Source organism: Hyperolius riggenbachi, chromosome 6 (genome assembly GCF_040937935.1).
Source record: "Hyperolius riggenbachi isolate aHypRig1 chromosome 6, aHypRig1.pri, whole genome shotgun sequence".
Taxonomy (NCBI): domain Eukaryota; kingdom Metazoa; phylum Chordata; class Amphibia; order Anura; family Hyperoliidae; genus Hyperolius; species Hyperolius riggenbachi.
Genome location: NC_090651.1, coordinates 41,643,460 through 41,668,980, shown reverse-complemented (window position 1 = coordinate 41,668,980; position 25,521 = coordinate 41,643,460). Strand labels below are relative to the sequence as shown.

The 25,521-nt window shown below is 44.9% G+C and overlaps 1 protein-coding gene across 1 annotated transcript in view; it reads right to left on the bottom strand.

Moving 5' to 3' along the window:
• Positions 1–25,521, bottom strand: part of LOC137522040 (vitellogenin-1-like) — a 337,455-nt gene that overhangs the window by 91,848 nt on the left and 220,086 nt on the right. The window contains exons 14-16 of the mRNA XM_068242060.1: positions 24,157–24,254; positions 19,484–19,611; positions 19,274–19,378 (exon numbers count right to left, since the gene is read on the bottom strand). Of these exons, the coding sequence (XP_068098161.1) occupies positions 19,274–19,378; positions 19,484–19,611; positions 24,157–24,254 (331 nt within the window). The remainder of the gene's footprint in view (positions 1–19,273; positions 19,379–19,483; positions 19,612–24,156; positions 24,255–25,521) is intronic.

The following is a 25,521-nucleotide window of genomic DNA, read 5'->3' as shown; positions in this document are numbered from 1 at the left end:
ACAGGTATAGGAACTTATAGGATAGAAGAAATAAGGATGAACATTTTGTTACAGAGTCTCTTTAGGTTAGCCATACAGCTAGCGATTTAGCTGTACGATCGACTATCCGATTCGGTCATTTTATATAATCGAGAGTGTTCCAGAATTTCCAATTGATGAAAAGTGGCTGATTTTATGTCAAATCGACCAGCTTAGTCGATCGAGCAGGATGCAAGATATCGGCCAATTGCAAAGGAATCGGCTACTGTTCACATGTCATTCGATCGACTCTGAATCGATTTTTGCATTCAGAGCATGGAGACACAACATTGGTCAAATCGAATGTAAAGGTGGATCGCATAGAATATTGCTTGTAGTGTCTGGGTCACTAGTCAATTGACTTGATCAACCATGCTGAAGTTAAAAAAGTCGATCACTTTGCCGATTTAATCAGAATCACTAGATGTATGGCTACCTTTAAACAACTTTTAATAGATTTAATACAGAAATCTATTAAATGTCTAAAGGGAGCATGTTTAAGGAATAGAACCCCCTCTGATCACATCCAGATCACAGAGGGATCTATCTTTTTGCCACATCGATTGGCAATATATTAATGTATGGACACCTCTTTGCAACCTTTCAAAGATCATCTATCTATCTCTACTGTATCTATCTATCTATCTATCTATCTATCTATCTATCCATCCAGAGCCGGGACAAGGTCCTCCAGCACCCAAGGCTGAGAGACCAAAGTGCGCCCCTCCATCCCTTCCACCCCAGCTGTCACACACTGATTGCTATTAGACTAAGAGGTGCCACAGGGCCCACAACCTCCCCAACACCTTAATATCTAGTTATCTGGCTTGCAGTCACTGCTATGTATCCCCTTTTCTTATTTCTTTCTGCTTCAAACACAATTAGGAATGACAGCTGAATGAATTGTGCGCCCCCTCCTACACTGCGCCCTGAGGCTGGAGCCTCTCTCGCCTCTGCCCGGCACTGCGCCCCCTCCTACACTGCGCCCTGAGGCTGGAGCCTCTCTCGCCTCTGCCTTGGCCCGGCTCTGTATCTATCTATCTATCTATCTAACTATCTATCTATAATCTATCTATCGATATACAGTGGAGTCCCAGTTATCCAGAACTCAACTAACAAGAAGTCTAAACCAACCTTCAAAATTTGCTGGAAGTACTATACTCACAGTGGTGAAGGCCAACATCTTAGGCTGTTTGTAGGTTCTACTGCGCTTAAAGATTGGAAGCATACTAACCTTGGGGAGCCATGGAGGCTCCTCCAAGGTTAGTATACAATACATCCATTAACTGTATTTCACCATGTAATACAGAGTTAATTTTATATTCAGTATGTAGAGTGGGGTATAGTCAGGGACAGATTTACAACTCAGGAGCCTATAGGCAGAGGGTTCTGATGCACTAAGCTCTGCCCCTCAACACAGGTCACACCCCCAACCCTGGCCTGCATTCAGGCCATCAAATAGCTGGGGGGGACCACAGGCCGGCAAATGGACAGTTGCAGCTGGGAGATGCGATCGCAGACGGGCCGTGGTGGTTACAGCGATCACGCTCCCAGGCTTTGAATTGCAAAATAGGGACATTCAGTGGCCCGCCTTTGCAGTATAAGGCGCTTGTAGGCGTGTGCCTACAGTGCCTAATGCTAAATCCGACTCTGGGTTTAGTATTGTATTAGCTTGGTACATTTTTTAACATTGAGTCTCAAGCAACCAGAAAGTACACTTATCCGGTATCAGCTGACCCCCATTGTTGACAGATAACTGAGACTCTACTGTATCTCTCTCTCTCTCTCTCTCTCTCTTCAGTGAGTCATCTCCTAATTAAAATGATCATCATTTTTATATTAAAATAGTTTCAACACTCCAGAGATTTCTGACAGGGCCGTTTCTTGGGCAGTGCGGGCTGGGCGACCGTCCTACGCTAGGGAGCTGGTGACGTGACGTGCGGTGCAGCCAAATGGAAGAAGAAAGAAGATTACCTGCGCAATCACCTTCCTTGACTCCTCCTGGGCTACCTGCGTCAGACGTCAAGTCATCATCACGTCACCACTGTGTGATGACACTGGATGTCCTGTAGCGGTACTGCAGGCTGTCAGTGCTCAGTGCCCATGGAGGAGTCGGCTTTCTGGGCTCTTTTCGCCTGTGTGTTTTCCTGGTCCCTGCTTCCTCCTGGATGAGCAGCTGGTCACTAGTAAGTAGGCAGATCTACTTGTGACCTGTGGCTGTGTGACTGTCCCTAAAGAGTAAGGGTTCACGACGCATCCATGGATGGGGGGGAAGGGGGTGCAATCTTTATACACTTCTCCTGGGTGCAATTTAGCCTGGAAACTGCCCTGATTTCTGACAAGGAGTTTGACAATCCATCCTGACATCTGCTGTATCGCCAATCCCTCTTCTTCCTTCTTCCCCCTTCTTTTCCTTCTTTATCTATCCACTTTATATTGATATAGCAGATTGGTAGTACGTTCAAGACTAGATTTATGTATGTTGTGGCTCCCCTTTCTTGTGCATCAGCACCCCTCCCATGTGCAGCCCCTTTCATGAACAGCTCCCTTGAGCATCAGTTTCCCTTTTCCATGTGTTGCTCCCCATTTTCAGCCTTCTCTTTCAAGTGCAGGTGCTTCCTTGGGCTGCAGCCGCCCAATTCCCGGGCCTTTGTGGCCTTTCCAGAAATCAGGCCCTGAGTACATCAAGGTGATACAAATATACTAACATTACTGCGGATGTATTGTATTGGTTAGATTGGTATGTATTGGTTAGACTCGCCACATAACCATACAAATAAGCGTTCTGTTTGTATTACGTACTACAGAGTCTTTGAAGTCATTTTTGCCTATGGACTATTGTACTGAAACGATCTCTGGTCACTAACTGAAGGGCAATCCCTTGTGATCACAATGATACCGCTTCCTCATACAAAACTGAAAATTTAAAGAAGAAGTACTCATTACTGTAAATACTTGCTTCAACCCATGGCTACCCTTTCAACTGTGTAGTTAAAGAGAATGTGTTAGAAAACAAAATTAGCCCCTATGGGGTACTTACCTCGGGAGGGGGAAGCCTCTGGATCCTAAGGAGGCTTCCTCATCCTCCTTCGTACCTCCGTTCCAGCGCTGTCAGCCACCGAAGATCCATCGGGGCTCCAGGATCATAGCAATCCTGGAAGAGCCTCGTGCAGGCACAGTAGTGGCTCTCCTTCCAACTTAAAGAGAGTCTGTAACAACATTTTGAGCCTTATTTCTTCTATCCTATAAGTTCCTATGCCTGTTCTAATGTGCTCTGGATTACTGCAGCCTTTCCTAATTGCACAGTGGCTGTATTATCTTTGTTATATGATCTAATCTTCTCTCCTCTGCCGGCTCTGTCGGGCTCAGGCAGTCAGGCTGGAATGTGCTGTGCTGCTTGTGATTGGATAGAAGCTATACACACCCTCTCCGGGCCCCCTGCACACTCTGTATGACTCACACACTGAGCTACTCTCTCAGCGTATCACTTGCTATGTCTTTTGTTTGTAAACTCTGCCTAAAACTGGCAATTACAAGCCAGGATTGCAGCAGGGAGTGGCAGAAACAGCACAGAGGGGCCCAGGAGAACATAATGAATAGAATGGTATGCTTTTTATTGTAAGAATATTACAGTACAGATTCTCTTTAAGGTGGCCACTAACGGTCCAATTACCAGCGAAAAATCGTTCAAGCGATCAGAAATTCTGATCGGGTTGGTTGTAAATAATCTCGTTGGTGGGCACAATCAATTACAGACGATTATAAAATCAGTCGTCCGATTGGATTTTCGTTGAACCAAAATTTAATTTTCTTGTTGGTTTGGATAGATAGAAAGCAAAGATTGGTTCGTTGATGTTGTAGTGAACGATTTAACTTCCGATCAGAATTTCTGATCGCTCAAACGATTTTTTTGCTAGAAATTGGATCATTAGTGGCCACCTTTTAGACAGAAATAGCCGAGCCCGATAGTGTCCACTCTACTGCACAAGCGTGCACAGTAGAGTGGATCTAATCAGGCTCGGCTATTTCCACCTGAACGCGAAGGAAAGCCGCTACCGTGCATGAGCGAGACTCGCACAGGATTGTTATGATCTTGGAAGCACAACCGATCTTCGGGGGCTGACAGTGCTGGAACGGTGGGACAGAGGAGGACGGGGGATGCCTCATTAGGATCCAAAGGCTTCCCACTCCCGAGGTATTCCTCAAGGGCTCCTTTTTTTCTTACAGATTTTCTTTCATTATCCCATTTGTGAAAGCCTGTATTTAATATCTATCTCTTTCTCAGTTCATGTTTCATGATGTTGGACTCTAGGTGGCACTCTTGCACTGGTATGTGTAATCTTAGAGCCCCAGCAATACAGTGAGTCGTAGAATCAGCAGCAATAAGGCAGCCTTCGGTTAATATTAAAAAAAAAAAAAAATGGAAATGTGAGTACTTCAAAATTCCTGTTTCAAAAAATAAATAAATAAAATAAAATATTTCTTTAGAATATTATTGGCTGTTCCTGCAGCTGAAATAGGGACTATTGCTCCTTTTAATATGTTTAAAGTGGAAATTCAGGCCAAATATTTTACCTTTTAACCACCCTGGCGTTCTATAAAATCTGCCAGGGTGGCTGCGCAGCAGTTATTTTTATTTTTTTAAATCATGTAGCTAGCCTAGCGCTAGCTACATGATTCCCCCCTCCCTGCGGCGTCCCTCCCACCCCTCCGATCGCCGCGGGCGCGTATGCCCGTAAAGAAATCCCGTTCTGAATGGGATTTCTCTTAGGGCTTCCCCTGTCGCCATGGCGACGAATGGAATGACGTCATCGACGTCGTGAAGTCACAGGGAGTCCCGATCCACCCCTCAGCGCTGCCTGGCACTGATTGGCCAGGCTGCACAGGGGTCTCAGGGGGGGGGGCTGTTACGCGGCTTGTAGCGGCGCATCAGCGGCGAGCGGCGGCGATCGTCCCCCGCACTTTGCTAGCTGCGTGTTTTTTTAAAAAAAATTATTAAAAGCGGCCCAGCAGGGCCTGAGCGGTGCCCTCTGGCGGTAATGGACGAGCTGAGCTCGTCATTACCGCCAACCTGGTTAAAGGTGTATGTCATATGTATTTTAAAAAAAAAAGACCCCTAAGAAACTGTCAAACCCAGAGATTACCATTTTTGGGGGACTAACACTGCCCTCAAGTCAGAGCAGGATCATCCACAGAGCAACCTAGGCAGGTGCCTGGGGGCTAGCGGGTGTCAAGGGGCCCGGTTGCAATCTTCGTTGACCTTTTTCCCACCTCAAGTTACCAGAAAGACTATAATAGGTAACCACAGATAACACCTTGCCTTGGGCCCTGTTTTGTCTTATTCCTTCTCTGGCCAAGTCTCAGACATGTCCTCTGTATGTGCCGTCTGGCGTAACTAGAGGGGAGCAACACCTGTGATCGTATGGGGGCCCCAGGCTGTGGGGGGCCCCAACTACCAACCTTCCTTTACTCCAATACAGGGGATTATACTTCAGATGAGGTGCTTTTGTGGCTACACTTGTTATGGATGTAAAGATCATGATGGCCACACTTCAAACAACAAACACAGAACATTTATATCGCGCTTTTCTCCTGGCGGACTCAAAGCGCCAGAGCTGCAGCCACTAGGACGCGCTCTATAGGCAGTAGCAGTGTTAGGGAGTCTTGCCCAAGGTCTCCTACTGAATAGGTGCTGGCTTACTGAACAGGCAGAGCCGAGATTCGAACCCGGGTCTCCTGTGTCAGAGGCAGCGCCCTTAACCATTACACTATCCAGCCACTTGTGTTATATGGTTGTGAAGCAGAGCAAATGTTGATGATGTCACCATATCATCCCTTTCCAGAGACAGCTCTGTGCTCTGGAAAGACCTTACCTTGCATTCTGGGGGCTTGATTTGACTTTATGGTGTTTACAAAGCAGCAACGACCAGCTTTTTTTTTTTTTTTTCAAATTTTAAAGCATGTGGACAGTTCTGACTTTTTTTTTATATCCAAAAGAGATCTGAATATTTGTTTTTATTGTATGTCCCCAGGGCTGGCCTTTGATCTGAGCAACCTGAATTGTTTGTTTACAACGCTCAATTCACAAGTCAAATACACAATTAGTTTCTGTGGATTTATCAGACTCAGATAATGAAGAGTAAAGGCAGGGACGGATCTAGTCTAAGTTGCGCCTGGGGCAAGGTCAGGTTTTGGCGCCTATGCTCTTATCCCTACTGTTTATACATAATTCGAAAACTCAATCCTCGCATGTAATGCTAGAAATAGGGTGGCAATTTACTGATCCCCCCTTTGTTGCAATCCGCCCCTTCTTCCCCACCAAGGGTGGCAATTTACTGACCCCCTATTTGTGGCAATCCCCCCTTTCATCCACCTCCGAGGGTGGCGATTTACTGAACTTCCCCATGTGGCGACCCCCCCTCCCCCCCCTGCAGCCATCCCCTGCCCGGTGTAACTAAACATACCGAGCCTTCGATCCTGCGGATGTCACGCAAGCTCTGTAGCTCCTTCTGCTCTGTCGGGACACAGACACGCGGCTTATTCACGTCACCAAGCAGAGTGTCTGTGTCCTCGGCAGGGAAGATGGAGCTGCATCGCAGAGCTTGTGTGACATCCATCCGCAGGATCGAAGGCTCGGTATGTATTATTGCACCGAACAGGGGATGGCTGCGGAGGGAGGGGGGGTCGCCACACAGGGGGGTTTAGTAAATCGCCACCCTCAGAGGTGGATGAAAGGGGGGATTGCAACAAACGGGGGTCAGTAAATTGCCACCCTTGGAGGGGAAGAAGGGTGGGATTGCAACAAGGGGGGGGGTCAGTAAATTGCCAACCTTGGAGGGGTGGAAGGGGGGATTGCAACAAAGTGGGGGGGGTCAGTAAATCGCCACTCTCGGAGAAGAAGGAGGGGGATTGCTATACACGGGGGGGGGGGGATATAAAAGGGGGAATGCCGCAGAGGAGCTAGAGATCTCCCTGCTGGTAATGACAAGTCTCACTAAGCCAGACGCGCCGACGCGTCACGCTTCCGCGGCCGCCTATCAATGCCGCCAACTGCCAAGTGTTTGCTTCCCCGTCCAAATTTTGCCGCCTTTTTAAGAATTCAACAAACTGCACCTGGGGCAAGAGACCCGTCTGCCCCCCCACCCCCCCACCCCCCAGAACCGTCCCTGAGTAAAGGGAATGGTTTGAGAGGTGAACCTAGAAATGAATTCCTCTGATTCAGAAGCCACAAAACCAGAAATAATGGCCAGGCCTCAAGGGAGCTGGAGTAAGCCCAGGTGAGGATAAAACTTGACAACTTTAGTTTCAGGTTCACTTCCAGAATCATTGTGCTGAATCTTGTAGTGCTCTATCCAGAACTTAAAGAGCTCCCCCACATGTTCCTTTAGATTGTAAGCTCACAAGGGCAGGGCTCTCTCACCCTTTTGTGTCTTGAAATTTGTTAGACATTTTATTCCTTATGTTACATTTGTCACTGTAATTACCAATTCTGTATTTTGTACCAAATCTATATATTGTGCCAATTCAGTATTGTCCTTATTATTATGTACCCGATGTTTGTTTCTTATTTTGTGCAGTGCTATGGAATATGTTGGCGCATTATAAATTAATAATAATAAAAAAATAATAAAACACTCAATCTTGGTTCTGTTTTAAAGAGAAAGTCCGACCAAGAATTGAACTTTATCCCAATCAGTAGCTGATACCCCCTTTTACATGAGAAATCTATTCCTTTTCACAAACAGACCATCAGGGGGCGCTGTATGACTGATATTGTGATGAAACCCCTCCCACAAGAAGCTCTGAGGACCGAGGTACTCCTGGCAGTTTCCTGTCTGTGAACCCTGTTGCATTTTGGGAAATAGCTGTTTGCAGCTGTTTCCAACTGCCAAAAACACATGCAGCAGCTACATCACCTGCCAACAGTAAAAATGTCACCATGTAATAAATGTCAGAATGTAATTCAGGGATTTACAGATTTTACAATGGGCAAACGCTGACTAAATCATTTATACATTATTATTGTAAAAATGAAGCCCTTTTTTATTACATTATTTTCACTGGAGTTCCTCTTTAAACCACTTCCCATTGCCACCATCCACCCAACCACTGCCCGGCGGAAAGTGGGCCAGTGCATACGCGTACGCACTCGTACATGTACGCCCACCCTGTGGCGCTCGGCTGGCACTTCCTCTCTGCTCTAAAAGATACGCATCAGCATTAAAACCTTTATAGGAAAATATTTCTTTGTTACAGCTGATAGAAATCCTGCAACAAATCTGCAGTGTGTCTACCTCCTGCTTTCATGAAAATTTACTTGGAATGTTGTTGAGATCTCCATTAAACTGTCGTACAGTACTTTTCGTTCTAAAATCTAGGAAGAGTTGTCACAAGGTTTTCTCCTGAGTCAGGAAGGACCTATAGGATGTGCTGTAGATGTCCTTCAGAAATACCCATAATATAATGTACTCTGGCTATGTTCATATGCTGAGTAGTACTTATAACAATCTATATACCAGCTTACAGCATTATTAACCAGCATGGAATGTATTGTTCATAATGATCAATTATGACATGCATGAGACTTGTTCTCCAGAAAGGTCTAGTGTATCTTATCAGCCTTCTGGACTAGGTAATATTATTTGATATTGATATGATTTGTACATTCCTCTCCTCTGCAGCAATATGTTCATGTTCCATAATTATAACATGGCACAAATTGTGGAGTATGATGAAAGGTTATGCTGTATAGGTCAGCTGGAGCTGTGTGGGTCAGTCAGAGGTGACGGACCAGGTCTCTGGCTATGTGTATTTCAGAATTGCACAACAAAGTATTTTTTATTAGGGCTATATAGATTACAATGCTGTAAATCTGCTGAGAAACACTGACCTAGAGCAACTGATTAGATTCCAGCTGACCCGTTTCTAGTGTGAGTTGGTTGCCAGGGGAGTTTGAAGGTGGGTCGCAGATCACAGCCGGCTGTATAACGCACATATATTTCATCAATGATTTTGCTCTTCTAAGATTATACGAGAAGACAGAGGAGCCTTGTCCTCTGCCCACATACTTTCTGTTAGTCGTGACGCCATACTGACACTAAACTAACTGTAACGGTACACTAACATCAGCTTAATATTATATACTAGGTTGACCTAAGCCCGTTTAAAAACGGGCTCTAGGTCTCTTCACACGCCACCGCCGTCAGTCAGTGTGCGCGTACGCGCACCCGCCGCTGCTCGTGCGCTCGCCCTCACCTGCCGTGCGCGCACCTGCCAGTCCGTCCTGCTCCTTGGCCCAGTCCTCCTGTCCCAACGGCTAATTGTACTGCACACCTGTGCAGTACAGAAAAACCACAGACACACAGACAGGAAAAGAGGATGACGCAGGGACAGTTAGGTTTTATTGTATAGAATAAGATGAAGATGAGTAATACGGTAGGAATTGGGTGGGGGAAGCAGAGCGAACGTCCACATGGCTTCCATTATTTTGATGACCCTATAACATCGCTACCTTACAATTTTAGTCTATTGTCCCCATTAACTGCCCCATCATATGAGGGGCCCCAGGCTGCACTTAACACCCTTTGGGAACATCAATGACCTGATGAAGCGGCACTAAGCTGTGAAACGCGTTGTCCACTGTGCTGAGTTGAGTTTTGTATATACGCCTTAAGGTACTACTGATAATTACCTACATCTGCTTGTTGTTGTTGTCCATTACCCTATGATGCCATCATAAATATCTTTTGGAGCTGTGAAGGCGCTAACAGTGGTTGCTAGGCCTTTGCACTCCAATGGAGTTCTCCTTTAAAGTGTACCAAAGATGACATGTGACATGCTGAGATTAACATGTTTATGTACTCTGCCTGAAAAAGTTAACCTTCAGGTACACAAGTGAGAGTTTCTTTCTTGTCCAACTCTTGTCAGATTATAGCATAACCCTAAGTGATTAGGGATGCTCAAAAAAAGACTCGGAAGTCTGCAGAATTGGTAACTGAAATTTCTGCTGAATCGGAAAACTGAATTTCTGACCATTTCTATAACTGATAAGCAATTACAGCCATAAAACATGTTCCTGCAGAGAACAGCTTCTGACTGCAGGAGATAGATTAAAAAAAAGGTCAATAGTTCATGTATTTTAGCTCTGGGACACTTAAAGAGACTCTGAAGCGAGTCTTAAATCATTTTATTGCTGTAAAGCACTATAGATAGTGCTAAACTGCCTCAAATCCCCTCTGCAATATTCACGACTTTCTTGGTCGTGGATTTTGCTGCTCATGGAGGCAGAGCTGTCAGCTGCAGCTCTGCCTCCATGCGCGTCAATAGCCGCACGGATCTCCGCCTCTCCCCGCCCATCTCAGTGAAGGCAGGTTGAGAGGGGCGGGAAGAGGCGGCGATCAGCGGGGATTGATGTGCTAAGAGGCAGAGCTACAGCGCTAAGCTCTGCCTCATCAGGAAGTGCTCCCCCAAGTTTGCAGAGGGGATTTGGGGGGCTTGTTTAAACCCCTCGTTTTGCTGCGGGATAGTGGCGGTTTAGCACTATCTTTACTGCATTACAGTAATGACATGCTTTAAGACCCGCTTCAGTCTCATTAATAGGCTGCCATTGAGCAGAGATTATAAAACATCTACTTTGTACGTCTTTCAACATAAAATAAAATCATGAGATATCTGAAAAAGAGTAATTGTTAGGAGTAGGAGATAGATGCCATTGTTTATCTCATCAGTTTATTTTCACCTCGGTTCTCCTTTAAGTGTGAGTCTGTGTTTCTTGCTATATTCTCGGCTTGTTCTTAACTGTCAGCTAAGAAAGCTTTTAGTCTGATTTCGATGTAAGACTGACAAGCATGTGACAGTTATATGAATGAAACAACCTCAGTGAGCTAATTAAAGTGAGCCTGCTTTCAGAGCATGTGAAGTAAATCAAAGCTGGGAAAACATTACACAAGTTGCTATCTTATAATTGCTCCATGACTGGCTCTAATGATTTTTTTTCCCTTCTACTGTGAAATTGGCTTTTCGTACACGTTTACCGTGAGCCGTGAATTGCGCCCGCCACTTCCTCCCTTCCTCCCATGCTAATACAGCATAGAGGCATTATGTTTCTAATGGACGATCATTTCAGCCATTGGTTTGATGCTTCTACAGGTATTTTCTGCTTTCATAGAGGCAAAGGGGGCAATTGTCCAGGGCCCCAGAGCCTGTAGGGGCTCCCAAGGTGAGTGTCCCCGCCCCTCCAGCTATGGTGACCTCATACATGCCTGCAAGGAACGAGGAAGAGAGGTGCTGTGGGGGAGAAGTCTGGAGTGTAGAGCACGATGCTGCCTTCTGAGTCCCCGCCTCTCCAGCTATGGTGACCCCATACATGCCTGCAAGGAACGAGAAAGAGAGGTGCTGTGGGGGAGAAGTCCGGAGTGTAGAGCACGATGCTGCCTCCTGAGTCCCCGCCCCTCCAGCTATGGTGACCCCATACATGCCTGCAAGGAACGAGAAAGAGAGGTGCTGTGGGGGAGAAGTCCGGAGTGTAGAGCACGATGCTGCCTCCTGAGTCCCCGCCCCTCCAGCTATGGTGACCCCATACATGCCTGCAAGGAATGAGAAAGAGAGGTGCTGTGGGGGAGAAGTCCGGAGTGTAGAGCACGATGCTGCCTCCTGAGTCCCCGCCCCTCCAGCTATGGTGACCCCATACATGCCTGCAAGGAACGAGGAAGAGAGGTACTGTGGGGGAGAAGTCCGGAGTGTAGAGCACGATGCTGCCTCCTGAGTCCCCGCCCCTCCAACTATGGTGACCCCATACATGCCTGCAAGGAATAAGAAAGAGAGGAGCCATGGAGAGAAGTCCGGAGTGTAGAGCACGATGCTGCCTCCTGAGTCCCCGCCCCTCCAGCTATGGTGACCCCATACATGCCTGCAAGGAATAAGAAAGAGAGGAGCCATGGAGAGAAGTCCGGAGTGTAGAGCATGATGCTTCCTCCTGAGTCCTGTGTCCTGTCTGGATTCGTTAAGATCCCAATGTGTGTACACTCTGGATTTGTAAGGGAAAGGAGAAGGGGAATAATGGGGTCCCCAACAATATGGAAACATATGACGGACAACTAATGATGATTTTGTGTGGCTGGGAGTGTGGTGGAATGGGTCCTGGTTGTTGGCTCGAAGGCTATGTTGGGGGGGCATTGCTAGGGGGGCTCCATCGTAGCTAGAACCGATGGTAAGACTCAAGCTATCCATTGTGGCTGAATTGCTTAGTTGCTGGAGTACTATAAGGAGCCTTCTGCCTATCCTCCTCCCCCTCCCCTCTCCAGGGGAAAATACTTCAGCTCGGCCAAGCTGATTGCGCTCGTACCTTCACTGCTTGGCTGCCTACCATCGGCTGGCAGACCTAAAGTGTAACTGTACTAACACATATACGTTTAGCCCCACGAAGGTCATCAAAATATAACTTGGACCTTCTACCTAGGATGTTTGGATACAGAGGTCTGGTCATTGCAGCATGGTATTTAGTGGGCAAGTCCTAATCCGACATGTTTTTAGGGGTGGGAAAGGAGAGTCACTGCCCGGGGTGAAGTAATGGAGGGGGGAGGAGTGGGCCCATGCAGTGTGCACAGCAGAGCAGAGGGGTGAAGTGACTCAGATGGCAGAAGCAGGCAGAGCCATAAAGACCAGGATGCCTAGGTGGAAGATGGGTAGAGTTCGTTGCTGGGTTCTAGAGAGGTCAAGAGGTGAGTTGAGTCACTTCAACCCACTGCTCTGCTGCTCACTCAACATGATGGGGGAGGAGCTCTCTGGCTACCTAATACTTGGGGCTTTTTCTGGCTATTTAGATTGGGGGTCACATCTGGTTACCTATACTGGATAGGGGATTTCTAGCTACCTAATTCTGGGGGTTCTCTTGCTACCTACATTGGGGGTCACATCTGTCTACCTATTCTGTGTATATTGTGGGGTGGGTCCTCTTCTGGGTACCTAATACTGGGTGCTTATCTGGCTTTTTCCAGTACAATGGGAGTCACGTCTGACTATCATCCTCACAAGTTTGCCTCAGGCAGCAAAAAGTCTAGAACTGGCCCTGTTCACACCCATAACATGTGTAGCCACAACTACACCTGATCTTAATGTGAACATCCAGGCTACAAATCTACTCAGCAGAACTGAAAAGGCTTGGTGTTTCTTTAACAGTTTCACAGTATCAGAACTTTGTTTTTCTTACCCAAGCCTCATTTTTAGCAGCACAGAAGCTAAGCTCCGTCCCATCAAAAAAAATTGCCCAGGCATTTTTTCCCTGATGCTGTGCAAAGCATGATGGGATTTCTGATGTTTGAATTTGAGATTTGAAGCCTAGCGCGCAGCTGGGAGGGGTGATCAGGACACAGGGCAGTTGGAACTGTGTCGTATGCTCAGGGCCGGGCCGAGGCATAGGCAGGAGAGGCTCCAGCCTCAGGGCGCAGTGTAGGAGGGGGTGCAGAATTCATTCAGCTGTCATTCCTAATTGTGTTTGAAGCAGAAAGAAATAAGAAAAGGGGATACATGGCAGTGACTGCAAGCCAGATAACTAGATATTAAGGTGTTGGGGAGGTTGTGGGCCCTGTGCGCCTTTTAGTCTAATAGCAATCAGTGTGTGACAGCTGGGGTGGGAGGGATGGAGGGGTGCACTTTGGTCTCTCAGCCTTGGGTGCTGGAGGACCTTGTCCCGGCTCTGCGTATGCTCCCTGTCACCTCCTTTCAACCAAAAAGATGGCCGCCCCCATGAAATCACAAACATTTGCCTTTTTCTTTTAAAACAGGGTGGGTAAGAGATTATATTACCTATCCATTTTAATTAACACAACTAATGTAACTTAATGACAGTATATTTCTTTAAAGAGACTCTGTAACATCAAAAACCTCCCCTGGGGGTACTCACCTCGGGTGGGGGAAGCCTCCGGATCCTAATGAGGCTTCCCATGCCGTCCTGCGTCCCACGGGGGTCTCGCTGCAGCCCTCTGAACAGCCGGCGACAGACCCGACTGTAGATTCAATATTTACCTTTGCTGGCTCCAGCGGGGGCGCTGTGGCTGCTTTCGGCACGGAAATAGACGGAAATACCCGATCTCCGTCGGGTTCGCTCTACTGCGCAGGCGCCGGAAACTTGCGCCTGCACAGTAGAGCAGACCCGACGGCGATCGGGTATTTCCGCCTACTTCGGAGCCAACAGCCGTCAGAGCGCCTGCGCAGGAGCCGGGAAGGTAAATATTGAAGTCACCGCTGCACGGAGGGCGGCAGCGAGACCCCTGAGGGATGGAGGACGGCGTGGGAAGCCTCATTAGGATTCGGAGGCTTCCCCCACCCGAGGTGAGTACCCCCCAGGGGACATTTTGTCGTTACAGTTCCTCTTTAAGCTGAAGTTCCTCTTTTAGTTTATAAAAAAAGAGAAAGTTAGTAGTTGGGGCCTAGTGATGATCTGCTAATTACAATTACACACAACATTTTGCGTAACTTTTTGCCATACATAATTACAATTTGGAAATTCAATTGATTTTATGTAATCCATTTGTCATTTCAAATCATTTTTGCATCATTTTGTGCCGATTTTAGCAGTTAATAGCAAAGCTCCCATACATGCTTTCATCACCAAAATTGCAAATAGAATATGTTAAGAGTGGCAGCAAGAAAATAATAATCTTTTAAAATGACCTTTTAGTTTTTGAGAAAATTGATTTTAAAAATGCAAAGGAAAAATGGTTTAAAAAATGCCAGTTTAAAAACCTTTTTTTTCGTTGCATTTTTAAAATCAATTTGATCTAAAACTAAAATATCTTTTTGAAAATTTTATTTGACTTGTTCCCACTATTTTCCTTAAAGCGGTATTGTCACCATAAAAAACAAATTTTAACAGCAACTGGTCTGAGTTTATTAAGTGATAAAGATGCTAATCCTGCATTCAAAACTTTCAAAACTTTTTCTGCTATTATGATTTGGAGTTATCACATACTTAAGGAGCACTGGCCCTTTAGTAGTCGTTGCCAAAGAATTGCATGCTGGGGGTTCTTTATCTATAATGTATTCCTCCTCTTTCCTTTATTTCCCTGCCAGCTGCTTATCTGAAACCTGATCCCCTACTCACTTGTGTTTACAAGCAAGGCTGAGGTGACTCAGCGATTTTGCGGAGACAAGAAAAAAAGTAAAGGGCAGAAATGACATCACGAGTTAGCCTTAACTGTGGGCAAAACAGTGGGCTAACAGAATTCTTGTCATTTACTATATAACATTCACTGAAATCAAAACGTGGACAGTATAATACATGTATTATGTAAGTAGATCAAGTATTTATCTACTTATATATGTGTTTTTTTCCCTGGCATAGTATGGCTGATCCTACTGCTTTAACATACTTACCATACTTACACCACAATTACCATTGCTGATTGCACTTACGTAAAAAATGAATTACAATTTTTCCTGAAATTTTGCATTATGATTTTGCCTAATTGCGAATTACGATGGGAAATTTCGGTTATGTAAAATTCATCATTCATCTTTATCATTATTGGGGCCCTCCTACACTTCTGGGCCCCCCTGGCTAGGGGCTACCTCTGGAACTTGCTCTTATCAATCCTTAGAACTGTACATGCACCTGAAGTGACAGGAAGAGATAACCATGTATATCAGGGGTGTCAAACTCAAATACATAGCGGGCCAAAATTGTTCACTGGAACCTAGTTGCGGGCCAACCTCAATGTCTATTGGCCACCTTCCATCCTTATAAAGTTCACAGGTGTCACTGTCTAATGACCCCCCCCCGCCCTTTCCCCTTAACCACTTGAGGACCACAGTGCTAAACCCCCCTAAAGACCAGGCTGTTTTTTCTGTAATTGGCCTACTGCAGCTTTAAGGCCAAGCTTCAGGGCCGCACAACATAGCACAGGAGTGACCCCCCCTCCTCCTCCCCCCCCCCCCCACCAACACAGCTCTCTGTTGGTGGGGTCTGATTGCCCCTTTCCCCCCCCCCCCCCGGGTTTATTGTTGCCCGCAATGCGTTTATTTTGTGCTGACATGTTGCCCGCAATGCGTTTATTTTGTGCTGACATGTTTGCCCGCAATGCGTTTATTTTGTACTGAAATGTTGCCCGCAATGCGTTTATTTTGTGCCGACATGTTGCCCGCAATGCGTTTATTTTGTGCTGACATGTTGCCCGCAATGCGTTTATTTTGTGCTGACATGTTGCCCGCAATGCGTTTATTTTGTGCCGACATGTTGCCCGCAATGCGTTTATTTTGTGCTGACATGTTGCCCGCAATGCGTTTATTTTGTGCTGACATGTTGCCCGCAATGCGTTTATTTTGTGCTGACATGTTGCCCGCACTGCGTTTATTCTTTGCTGACATGTTGCCCGCAATACTTTTATTTTGTGCTGACATGTTGCCCATTGCGTTTATTTTGTGCTGACATGTTGCCCATTGCGTTTATTTTGTGCTGACATGTTGCCCATTGTGTTTATTTTATACTGACATGTTTCCCGCATTGCGTTTATTTTGTGCTGACATGTTGCCCATTGTGTTTATTTTATACTGACATGTTTCCCGCATTGCGTTTATTTTGTGCTGACATGTTGCCCATTGCATTTATTTTGTGATGTCCGGGGTAACTGTTGCTGCATTTATTATTTAATAGTCATAGTTGGCTATGTTTGCTGCTTTGCGGTTACGGTATACTATTAAATAGCATCACACAGTTTCTGCACACCCATGATGCGAATCCTCGTTTGACCACATCATGGTGTAAACACTGCTTTCTTATGCCTCGCTGTTACATCATTACGTTAGCTCCGCCCATACAATGTCATGGCCACACCCATTGTTCGGCACGCCGCAGCCCCCCGTCTGTCAGCCCCGCCACCTGACCCTCCCCCCTGCCCCCCCCCTTCCCCCGCAGCCCGGTCCCAGGTTGAGCCCACAAAAATCTGGTCACTCTAGGTCAGTGCACTACTAGGGCCAGCAGTCTGGTCTTCTACAGCACTGAGGTTTTACACAGGGGCCAGTGAAAGCTATATGCCAGTAGTGGTGTAAAGGTGGGTTATGATCGGTGCACTACTAGGACCAGCAGACCTGTCTCCTACAGCACTGAGGTTTTACACAGGGGCCAGTGGATACTAGATGCCAGCAGTGGTGTGAAGGTGGGTTATAATTAGTAGACTACTAGGACCCGCAGACCTGTCTCCAAAACTTCAACAGCTACCTTGTACACTGGCCACAGAAGAGCAATACAATTGCCAGACAAACAATGTATCAGCCCTAAGAAGGGCTTAGCTGTTCAGGACAATGTGATAGCAGCAAGAATCTGCCCTGAGAGGACACAGAACACAGGCCTAACTAACTCTCTCCCTGTCAGCAACACACTGTCCTTGCTCGCACAGCAGCCACAGAATGAGTCTAAGATGGCTGCCATCTTGTTTTTTTTATAGGGCGGTGCAAGGTCCAGGAGGGGGTGCTAGCTGAGTGGTTGCCATGTGTCTGCTGGCTGTGAGGTCAAAGTTTAGCTCAATGATGATCTATAGGAGGAGAATTGAATCCACCAAGTATTTGCCTGAGGAGGGGAATGCGAATATGTGATCTTTGCAGCGAATGATTCGCCTAGCGAATACTTCGGCCCATCTCTACCTCTCAACAGAACAATCGGTGTCTCAAAGAGGCAATAACTTAAATCAGCAGACAACACAGCAATGCTTGACGGGTAAAGATAATGCTGAGTGAGGGATTCAGATTCTGATAAATGCTTGTGTATAATAACACATTTTTCTTAGTAGCAATATTTTAGCTATAGGTAGACACCAGAGTAAATATCTTTCCCCCAAGGTCTCTAACTCTGTTCTTGTTGGTTCAGAGACTCATTTCCCCCGCTGCATTTTTCTCCGTAGAAAATAAATGACAAATCGAAAAAGAAAATTGATCATAACTTCTCTAGATGCCGGCTCGAACCAGTCTCCTATTCACAGTGAAAGCCTGTTGCACGAAAACGGCCAATAGGAATTTCTGTGTTATTCTACAGTGCCTTGTGGGAGACCTTATAGAATTAGCATAATTGATATATACAGCGTGTTATTCGACAAAAGGCCTATGCCTTAAATTGACACTGATGCAAAAGAAAACTTATGATATAATGCATTGTATGTGTAGTATGGATAATTGGAAATGGAAATTTGGGCGCATGAGGCAGGTGGACAAAAAGGGCGCCGCCATTCACTCCCATAATAAATATCGTTTAATGGGCGCCCAACAGGAAAAAAGGCGCCGGAGAAAAATAACGTTTTAAAAGCGGCGCCCGGAGACTTTTAATGTTTTATAACTGCTTCTTATGATTACCCATTATTTAATGATTTATAATTTTTTAAACATTATTTTTAAACGAAAAACAGTACAATATGTTTTAAAACATTACTTTTAAACGAAAAACCGTACAATTTTTTTTTTTAACATTTTTAAACGAAAAACCGCACCATATTTTTTTTAAAACGTTATTAATGCTTATCACTGGGGGGTCTTAGGTTTAGGCACCACCAGTGGGGTCTTAGGTTTAGGCACCAACAGGGGGGTCTTAGGTTTAGGCACCACCAGGGGGGTTTTAGGTTTAGGCACCAACAGGGGGGTCTTAGGTTTAGGCACCAACAGGGGGGTCTTAGGTTTAGGCACCAACAGGGGGGTCTTAGGTTTAGGCACCACCAGGGGGGTTTTAGGTTTAGGCACCAACAGGGGGGTCTTAGGTTTAGGCACCAACAGGGGGGTCTTAGGTTTAGGCACCACCAGGGGGGTCTTAGGTTTAGGCACCACCAGGGGGGTCTTAGGTTTAGGCACCTCCAGGTGGTCTTAGGTTTAGGCATCACCAGGGGGGTTTTAGGTTTAGGCACCAACAGGGGGGTCTTAGGTTTAGGCACCACCAGGGGGGGGGGTCTTAGGTTTAGGCACCAACAGGGGGGTCTATGGGTTAGGGATAGGTACAGAGAGGGTTCTGTGTGAGAGTAGGGTTAGGTATAGCGTTAGTAAAATTCTTATTAATGTTTTATAAAACGTTATTATAAATTTCACTTTTTAAACAGGGAAGATTAACGTTTTTAAAATTGCCGATTTCATACACATTATTTAATGATTTATAACTTTATAAAACATTATTTTGAAACGAAATATAGCACAAATTTTTTTTAAACGTTATTCATGATTATCGTTTAAAACCCTGCGCCCTTTTTTCCCGGCGCCCTTTTTTAACGTACGCAATTCTTCCCCCTACCTTCTTCAGCATCTCCATACTTTTCTTTATACTGTGCGACGACGCGCTTCCAGGGAACTCTTGGTTCATCAATAATTCCTGAAGACCTTCAGCGCGATAGCCGATCTATATGTAACAATGAAATGCAGGTGGTGAATAACAGAAAGGATGTTTTATGTCTTTGGTAGAAGGACGAAGACATTTTCTTCTCTCTTTCATTTTTTTTTGTACCTTTAAGAGTTCCGTAAAAACGCCCATGAAACGTGTTTTGAGTATGCCGAGAATGCCGACTGGAATAGCGTCTCCGCTGGGGTTGTGAATTATCATAAATAGGCTTTCCAGACCTGACATCAGTGAATCTGAGGAAGGAAAAGAAGCATTTGTTAGTGTTGTGCTGGCCGCACATACCGGCAGATTAATCTGGCACGGGTCTATCACATCCGTAGAATTTACCATTATGCACTTTGGTAAACATTTATTGGAGAGCCGAGAATGAAACTGGAGCAGTATTGGTGCAAAAATGGGGCTATGTCTAGATCAGTGCTGTCCAAATTCCTGGGAGCCTTGGTCTGGAGGAAGCAGAGCCTGTGCACAGATTGCAGCTGGAGGCAGAGCCCGGAGAACCACGGAGCCATGCAGCAGCGTTCTGACTTCTGGGGGGGGGGGGGGGGGGGGAGAGAGTGTGCCTAGCCCAAGCAAACCACAGAGACCACGGAGCCATGCAGCAGCATTCTGACTTCGGGTGGGAGGAGAGGCATACCTGCCCCAAGCAAACCACAGAGACTACGGAGCTATGCAGCAGTGCTCTGACTTAGGGGGTGGGGGGGCAGGGCCCCAGGTGAACCACAGAGACTACGGAGCTATGCAGCAGTGTTCTGACTTTAAGGCAGGGCCCCAGGTGAACCACAGAGACTCTGGAGCCATGCAGCAGTGTTCTAACTTTGGGAGGGGGCAAGTCCCAAGCAAACCACAGAGACCACGGAGTCATGCAGCAGCATTCTGACTTCAGGGGGAGGGGGTGCCCTCCCCAAGCAAACCATGAGAGACCATGGAGCCATGCAGGAGTGTTCTGTCTTCAAGGGAGGTGAGGTCGAGCCCCAAGTGAACCACAGAGCCATGCAGCAGCAATCTGGCTTCACGATGGACAAACCCGAGCATAGAGAAAGAGGGATCAGAGGAAGAGGAGTGAAACTACAAATAGATAGGCCTAGTGATGAGCAGAAATTACGCCTATGCGTATTAAGCATTGTAATTTGCAATTGCACATTGGAATAGTAAGATTTTGGGAGAAAATCATAATTCCTTTTGCATGTTATTGTAATAATTTGTAATTTCGCTTAATTTCTTAACTTCGTTTTTGTGTAATTTTGTGCTGACGTTAAAAGCAATGTCCCCATACAAACTATTGCTACCAAAATTGCTACATATGTTAAGAATGGTGGGTACAAGTCATTCAAAGAATTTTTCAAAAAGAGATTGTAGTTTTTGAGAAAATGCTAAGAAAAATGGTTTTTACACTATCATTTTTCTAAGTTTAAAAAACATTTTTCTTTGCATTTTTAAAATTGATTTTCTCAAAAACTACAAGGTCTTTTTAAAAATTATTTTTTTTGTCTTTTTACCCAATATTCATCTTAACATATGTAGCAATTTTGGTCACAATAGCATGTATTGCATGCTATTCAATGCCAAAGTTGGCACAAAATTACACAAAAATGATGCGAAAATTCATGCAAAATTACAAATGATTATACAAGATCAATTGAATTAACAATTTTAATTACTTATAGGCGTAATTGCGAAAATGTTCATAAAACTTTTATGTAATCGTAATTAGCTGGTATGATCATCACTGTCGCAGCAAGAGCTCCTGCTGATCAGATGTGGGCCGCAAGTTGCACAGCTCTGGCCTAGATCAGTGACCTGCAAACCTGGCTCTTCAGCATTCAAAGGGGAACTTCAGCCTAAACAAACATATTGTCATTAAGTTACATAAGTGATGTTAATTAAAATAGATAGGTAATATAATCTCTTACCCACCCTGTTTTAAAAGAACAGGCAAATGTTTGTGATTTCATGGGGGTAGCCATCTTTTTGGTTGAAAGGAGGTGACAGGGAGCATGAGACACAGTTCCAACTGTCCTGTGTCCTGATCACCCCTCCCAGCTGCGCACTAGGCAACGAGAACATCAGAAATCCCATCATGCTTTGCACGGCATCCGGGGAAAAATGCCCTGGCAGATTTCTTTGATGGGGCGGAGCTTAGCTTCTGTGCAGCTGAAAATGAAGCTTGGGTAAGAAAAAAAAAGTTCTGATGCTGTGAAACTGTTAAAGTGAATCAGAGACGAAGCACCCTCATGTATTTTACCATATATATCAATGGGGACATTAGAGAAAACACCTACCTTGCTTTCTGTTTCATTTTCAACTGTTCAGCTTGCTTCTTATCAGCCATGATAAAATCCCCGACTGAGCATTCAGTCTGGCTTTGCTCTGGAATTTTTATAGCTGAGTCTGTGTTCTCTCATGTCTTTTCAAGTTCAAGCCTGCCCCCTGCTAGCTCTGCTCAGGAATCATTATAGCTGAGTCATTATAGCAAAGCCAGACTGAATGCTCGGTCTGGGATTTTATCAGGGTTGATTAGAAGCAAGCTGAACAGTTAAAAATGAAACAGACAGCAAAGTAGGTGTTTTCTCTAATGTTCCCACTGAAATATATGGTAAAATGCATGAGGGTGCTTCGTCTCTGGTTCACTTTTAAGAAACACCAAGCCGTTCCAGTGCTGCTGAGTAGATTTTTAGTCTGGAGGTTCACTTTAAGGAACTAAAAGTCCCACAGTGCATTTACCTTTATGAATCATGACTGTGGCTGTCAGACTTCCGCAATGCATTGTGGGACTTGTAGTTGTAGCTGGAGAGCCAAGTTTGCAGATCACTGGCCTAGATCAATGATTCTGATTGGTTGTTTTGAGCAAAATCAGGAAAATCAGAGAAAAATATAATTTGCATAATAATTTGGGACGTGATATAATTGCATCTCACTGAGCATTACTAATCTCCATGTATGTGACATTGCATTAACTTGTGTATTATGTTTTTCTTTTATAATTGCACTTTGTGTGCTGTTTTCCTAAATTGTCTTTTTTTTTTATATATATTCGTTTTACAATGGTCCAGCACATTTGCAGGGACTCATCAATTACAAACAATCAAAGTCATATTAGCGTATCCATTCTATTCATTTCAAAGCATCTTCTGGTAATTTTGCATTCTGACATTTTTTTTTCCTGCAAAGTGAAGATACTAATTTTACTCATTGAAACTCTTACTATGGCCTGGGGCACACCAAAACCCGCTAGCAGATTTTGAAACGCTTTTTCTTAATTTTCTGAAGCGTTTCAGCTAGCATTTTGCGGTTTTGGGTAGTGTTTTTTTGTGTAGCCGAATGCATATATTGTTACAGTAAAGCTGTTACTGAACAGCTTCTGCAACAAAAACGCCTGCAAAACCGCTCTGAACAGACATGTTTCAGAGCGGTTTGCGTATTTCCTATACTTTACATGGGAGGCAGAAACGCCTCCGCAATCTGGGAGTATGCGTTTCAGCAAAACTCCTCCCGCTCTGGTGTGACCCACCCCATTGAAATACATTACTCTAGCGTGTCCGCAGCCGCAAGCGGCTGCAAAAACGCCTGAAAACCCGCTCGGTGTGCACCAGCCCTATCCCAGTTTTCTTAGGGCAATGAGGTTAAAAAAAAACTCATCAGAGAAGGAAATATATTAAAGGGAACCAAGGTAAGAGGAATATTAAAGCTGCCATATTTATTTCCTTTTAAACAATGCTCATTGCCTGGCTGTCCTGCTGATTCTCTGCCTCTAATATTTTTTTAGCCATAGACCCTGAACAAGCCTACAGATCAGATGTTTCTGACAAATCTGACTGGGTTAGCTGCATGCTTGTTTCATGTGTGTGATTCAGACACTACTGCAGCCATAAATATCAGCAGGAAATGAATATGGCAGCCTCCATATCCCTCTCTATACAGGTTCCCTTTTTTTTTTGCATACATCAAATAAAGGTGCAGGGAAATAAAGGCGCACAGTATAGCCCCATTCACACACTCAACAGCGGTCTTTTTATGCAGCACAATTATCAAACAACTTTTGTTGTGAAACAAGTTGAAACAACCAAAAAACAGTTGCTTGCTATTGTTCACACCACTGATAAGACTGATAAGACGTCAATCCAACAGTTGGATTGACGTCTTATCAGTTGTTTGAACAATAGCAAGCAGCTTTTTTGGGGGTTGTTTCAACTTGTTTCACAACAAAAGTTGTTTGATAATTGTGCTGCATAAAAGACTGCTGTTGAGTGTGTGTATGGGGCTTAACATTTTTAGTAAAATATTGTTTTTAAATACCGATATTTTACGATAAAAACGTAGAATATTGACTTTAAATTGCAATATTTCACTATGGCCAAACCTACCCTACTCTCACACAGAACCCTCCCCCTGCTGCCTAACCCTAACCAGTTACCCCATTTCTAAAACGAACCCCTACCAGCAAAACTACTTACCTAGTGCCTAAAACTAACCACACCCCCCACACACACAACACACACACACAAACTACCTTACTAACATTGCAACACCCCCTCCCCCTCCCCAGCAGCCATGCTGTGAAGATCTCACCGCACAAAAAAAAAAAAAGTTAAATATGGCACTGCAGAATAACGGTATTTCCGCTCTGGTGCCCAAAACCACTATTTTGTATTGGCCCCTATGGCGGCGCTCATTTAGTCCACTTGCCGCATGCGCCTTTTTTTGTTCCTGCTCCTCCCTTTTTTATTTAAAATGCCACCATTTGATGCCCATGTAAATTGTTATTACTATAAATTCATTACCTGCAAATGTATCATAGTAGATTCCACTGCTAAACTGATTTCTTGTGTCTTCATATTTGGCCTTTAGGAATGTGACTGCCATGTTGCAGACAGCAGCCCTGACAATGAAAAAAAAAATCAGTTAGGTTGGTCTTAGCTAGCCGCAGGACTTTCATCAGCTGTGGATCTACAGAATTTACCATGCAGACATGAGTGTCAATCGACATTTTCCTGGAGGTGGCCAAGTGATTTGTATACTCAGAATTGTAGGGGACATTGGAGCAGTTTGTTTTTTTATCCATTTCTCACTAGGCCCTTATTCAGTTCATGTTTTCTCCTAGATAATATTTTTTCACATGCTCTTTAAAATAACTTTTTAACACTCCGTAATTAAATAAGTACAATAAAGTAGTTGAAAAAGTACTATCAAGATTATCCTCAGTATTGCCTTGCTTGCTGGTGGTTTAAAAATGTTGTTGATAAGGTGTGAAATTGTCACCTAGGAGAAAAAGTGAATTGAACAAGGGCCCTTATCTCTATAATTAACCTTAGGTTCCCAGGGCTGGTTATAGACTGTTTGCTGCTTGAGGCAAACTTGTGAAGATGCACCCCCTCCACCCCTCTCCCCCCTTCAATTTGGAATATTGCACAGCACCTGACAATTTACTCTTCTTCATTTAATGTACTCACAAGACAGGCTGCAGCTCAACACAAAAGCACACTGGCTGGCTGTGAGTCTGTGACAAACACACTGCTCACCCTCAGTCAGGACAGCAGTGTCACCTCCTCCCTTCTGCTGTGCAAGGCAAATGAAACACTGCGGCAGTGCTGCTCGGAAACAGTAAAAAAGGGCGCAGGTGGCTAGTGGACAATTCGGGCGCCGCCTTTCACTCCCATAATAATTATCGTTTACTGGGCGCCGAACAGGAAAAAAGGGCGCCCGAGAATAATAACGTTTACCAACGGCGCCCGAAGATTTTTCATGTTTTATAACTGCTTGTGATAATTTACGTTTCCTATTTCAATAAAACATTATTTTAAAAGTTATCCCTTAGTGTTTGTAAAACATTATTATTCACGAAACAAAGCGATCAGTACGTAACGTAAATTGTAATATATGTTATCCTTTACTGTTTTTAAAACATTATTCTACACACAATACAGTGATCTCTAAGGAGGGTCTTAGGTTTAGGCACCAACAGGGGGGTCTTAGGTTTAGGCACCAACAGGGGGGTCTTAGGTTTAGGCACCATCAGGGGGGTCTTAGGTTTAGGCACCATCAGGGGGGTCTTAGGTTTAGGCACCATCAGGGGTGTCTTAGGTTTAGGCACCATCAGGGGGGTCTTAGGTTTAGGCACCAACAGGGGGGTCTTAGGTTTAGGCACC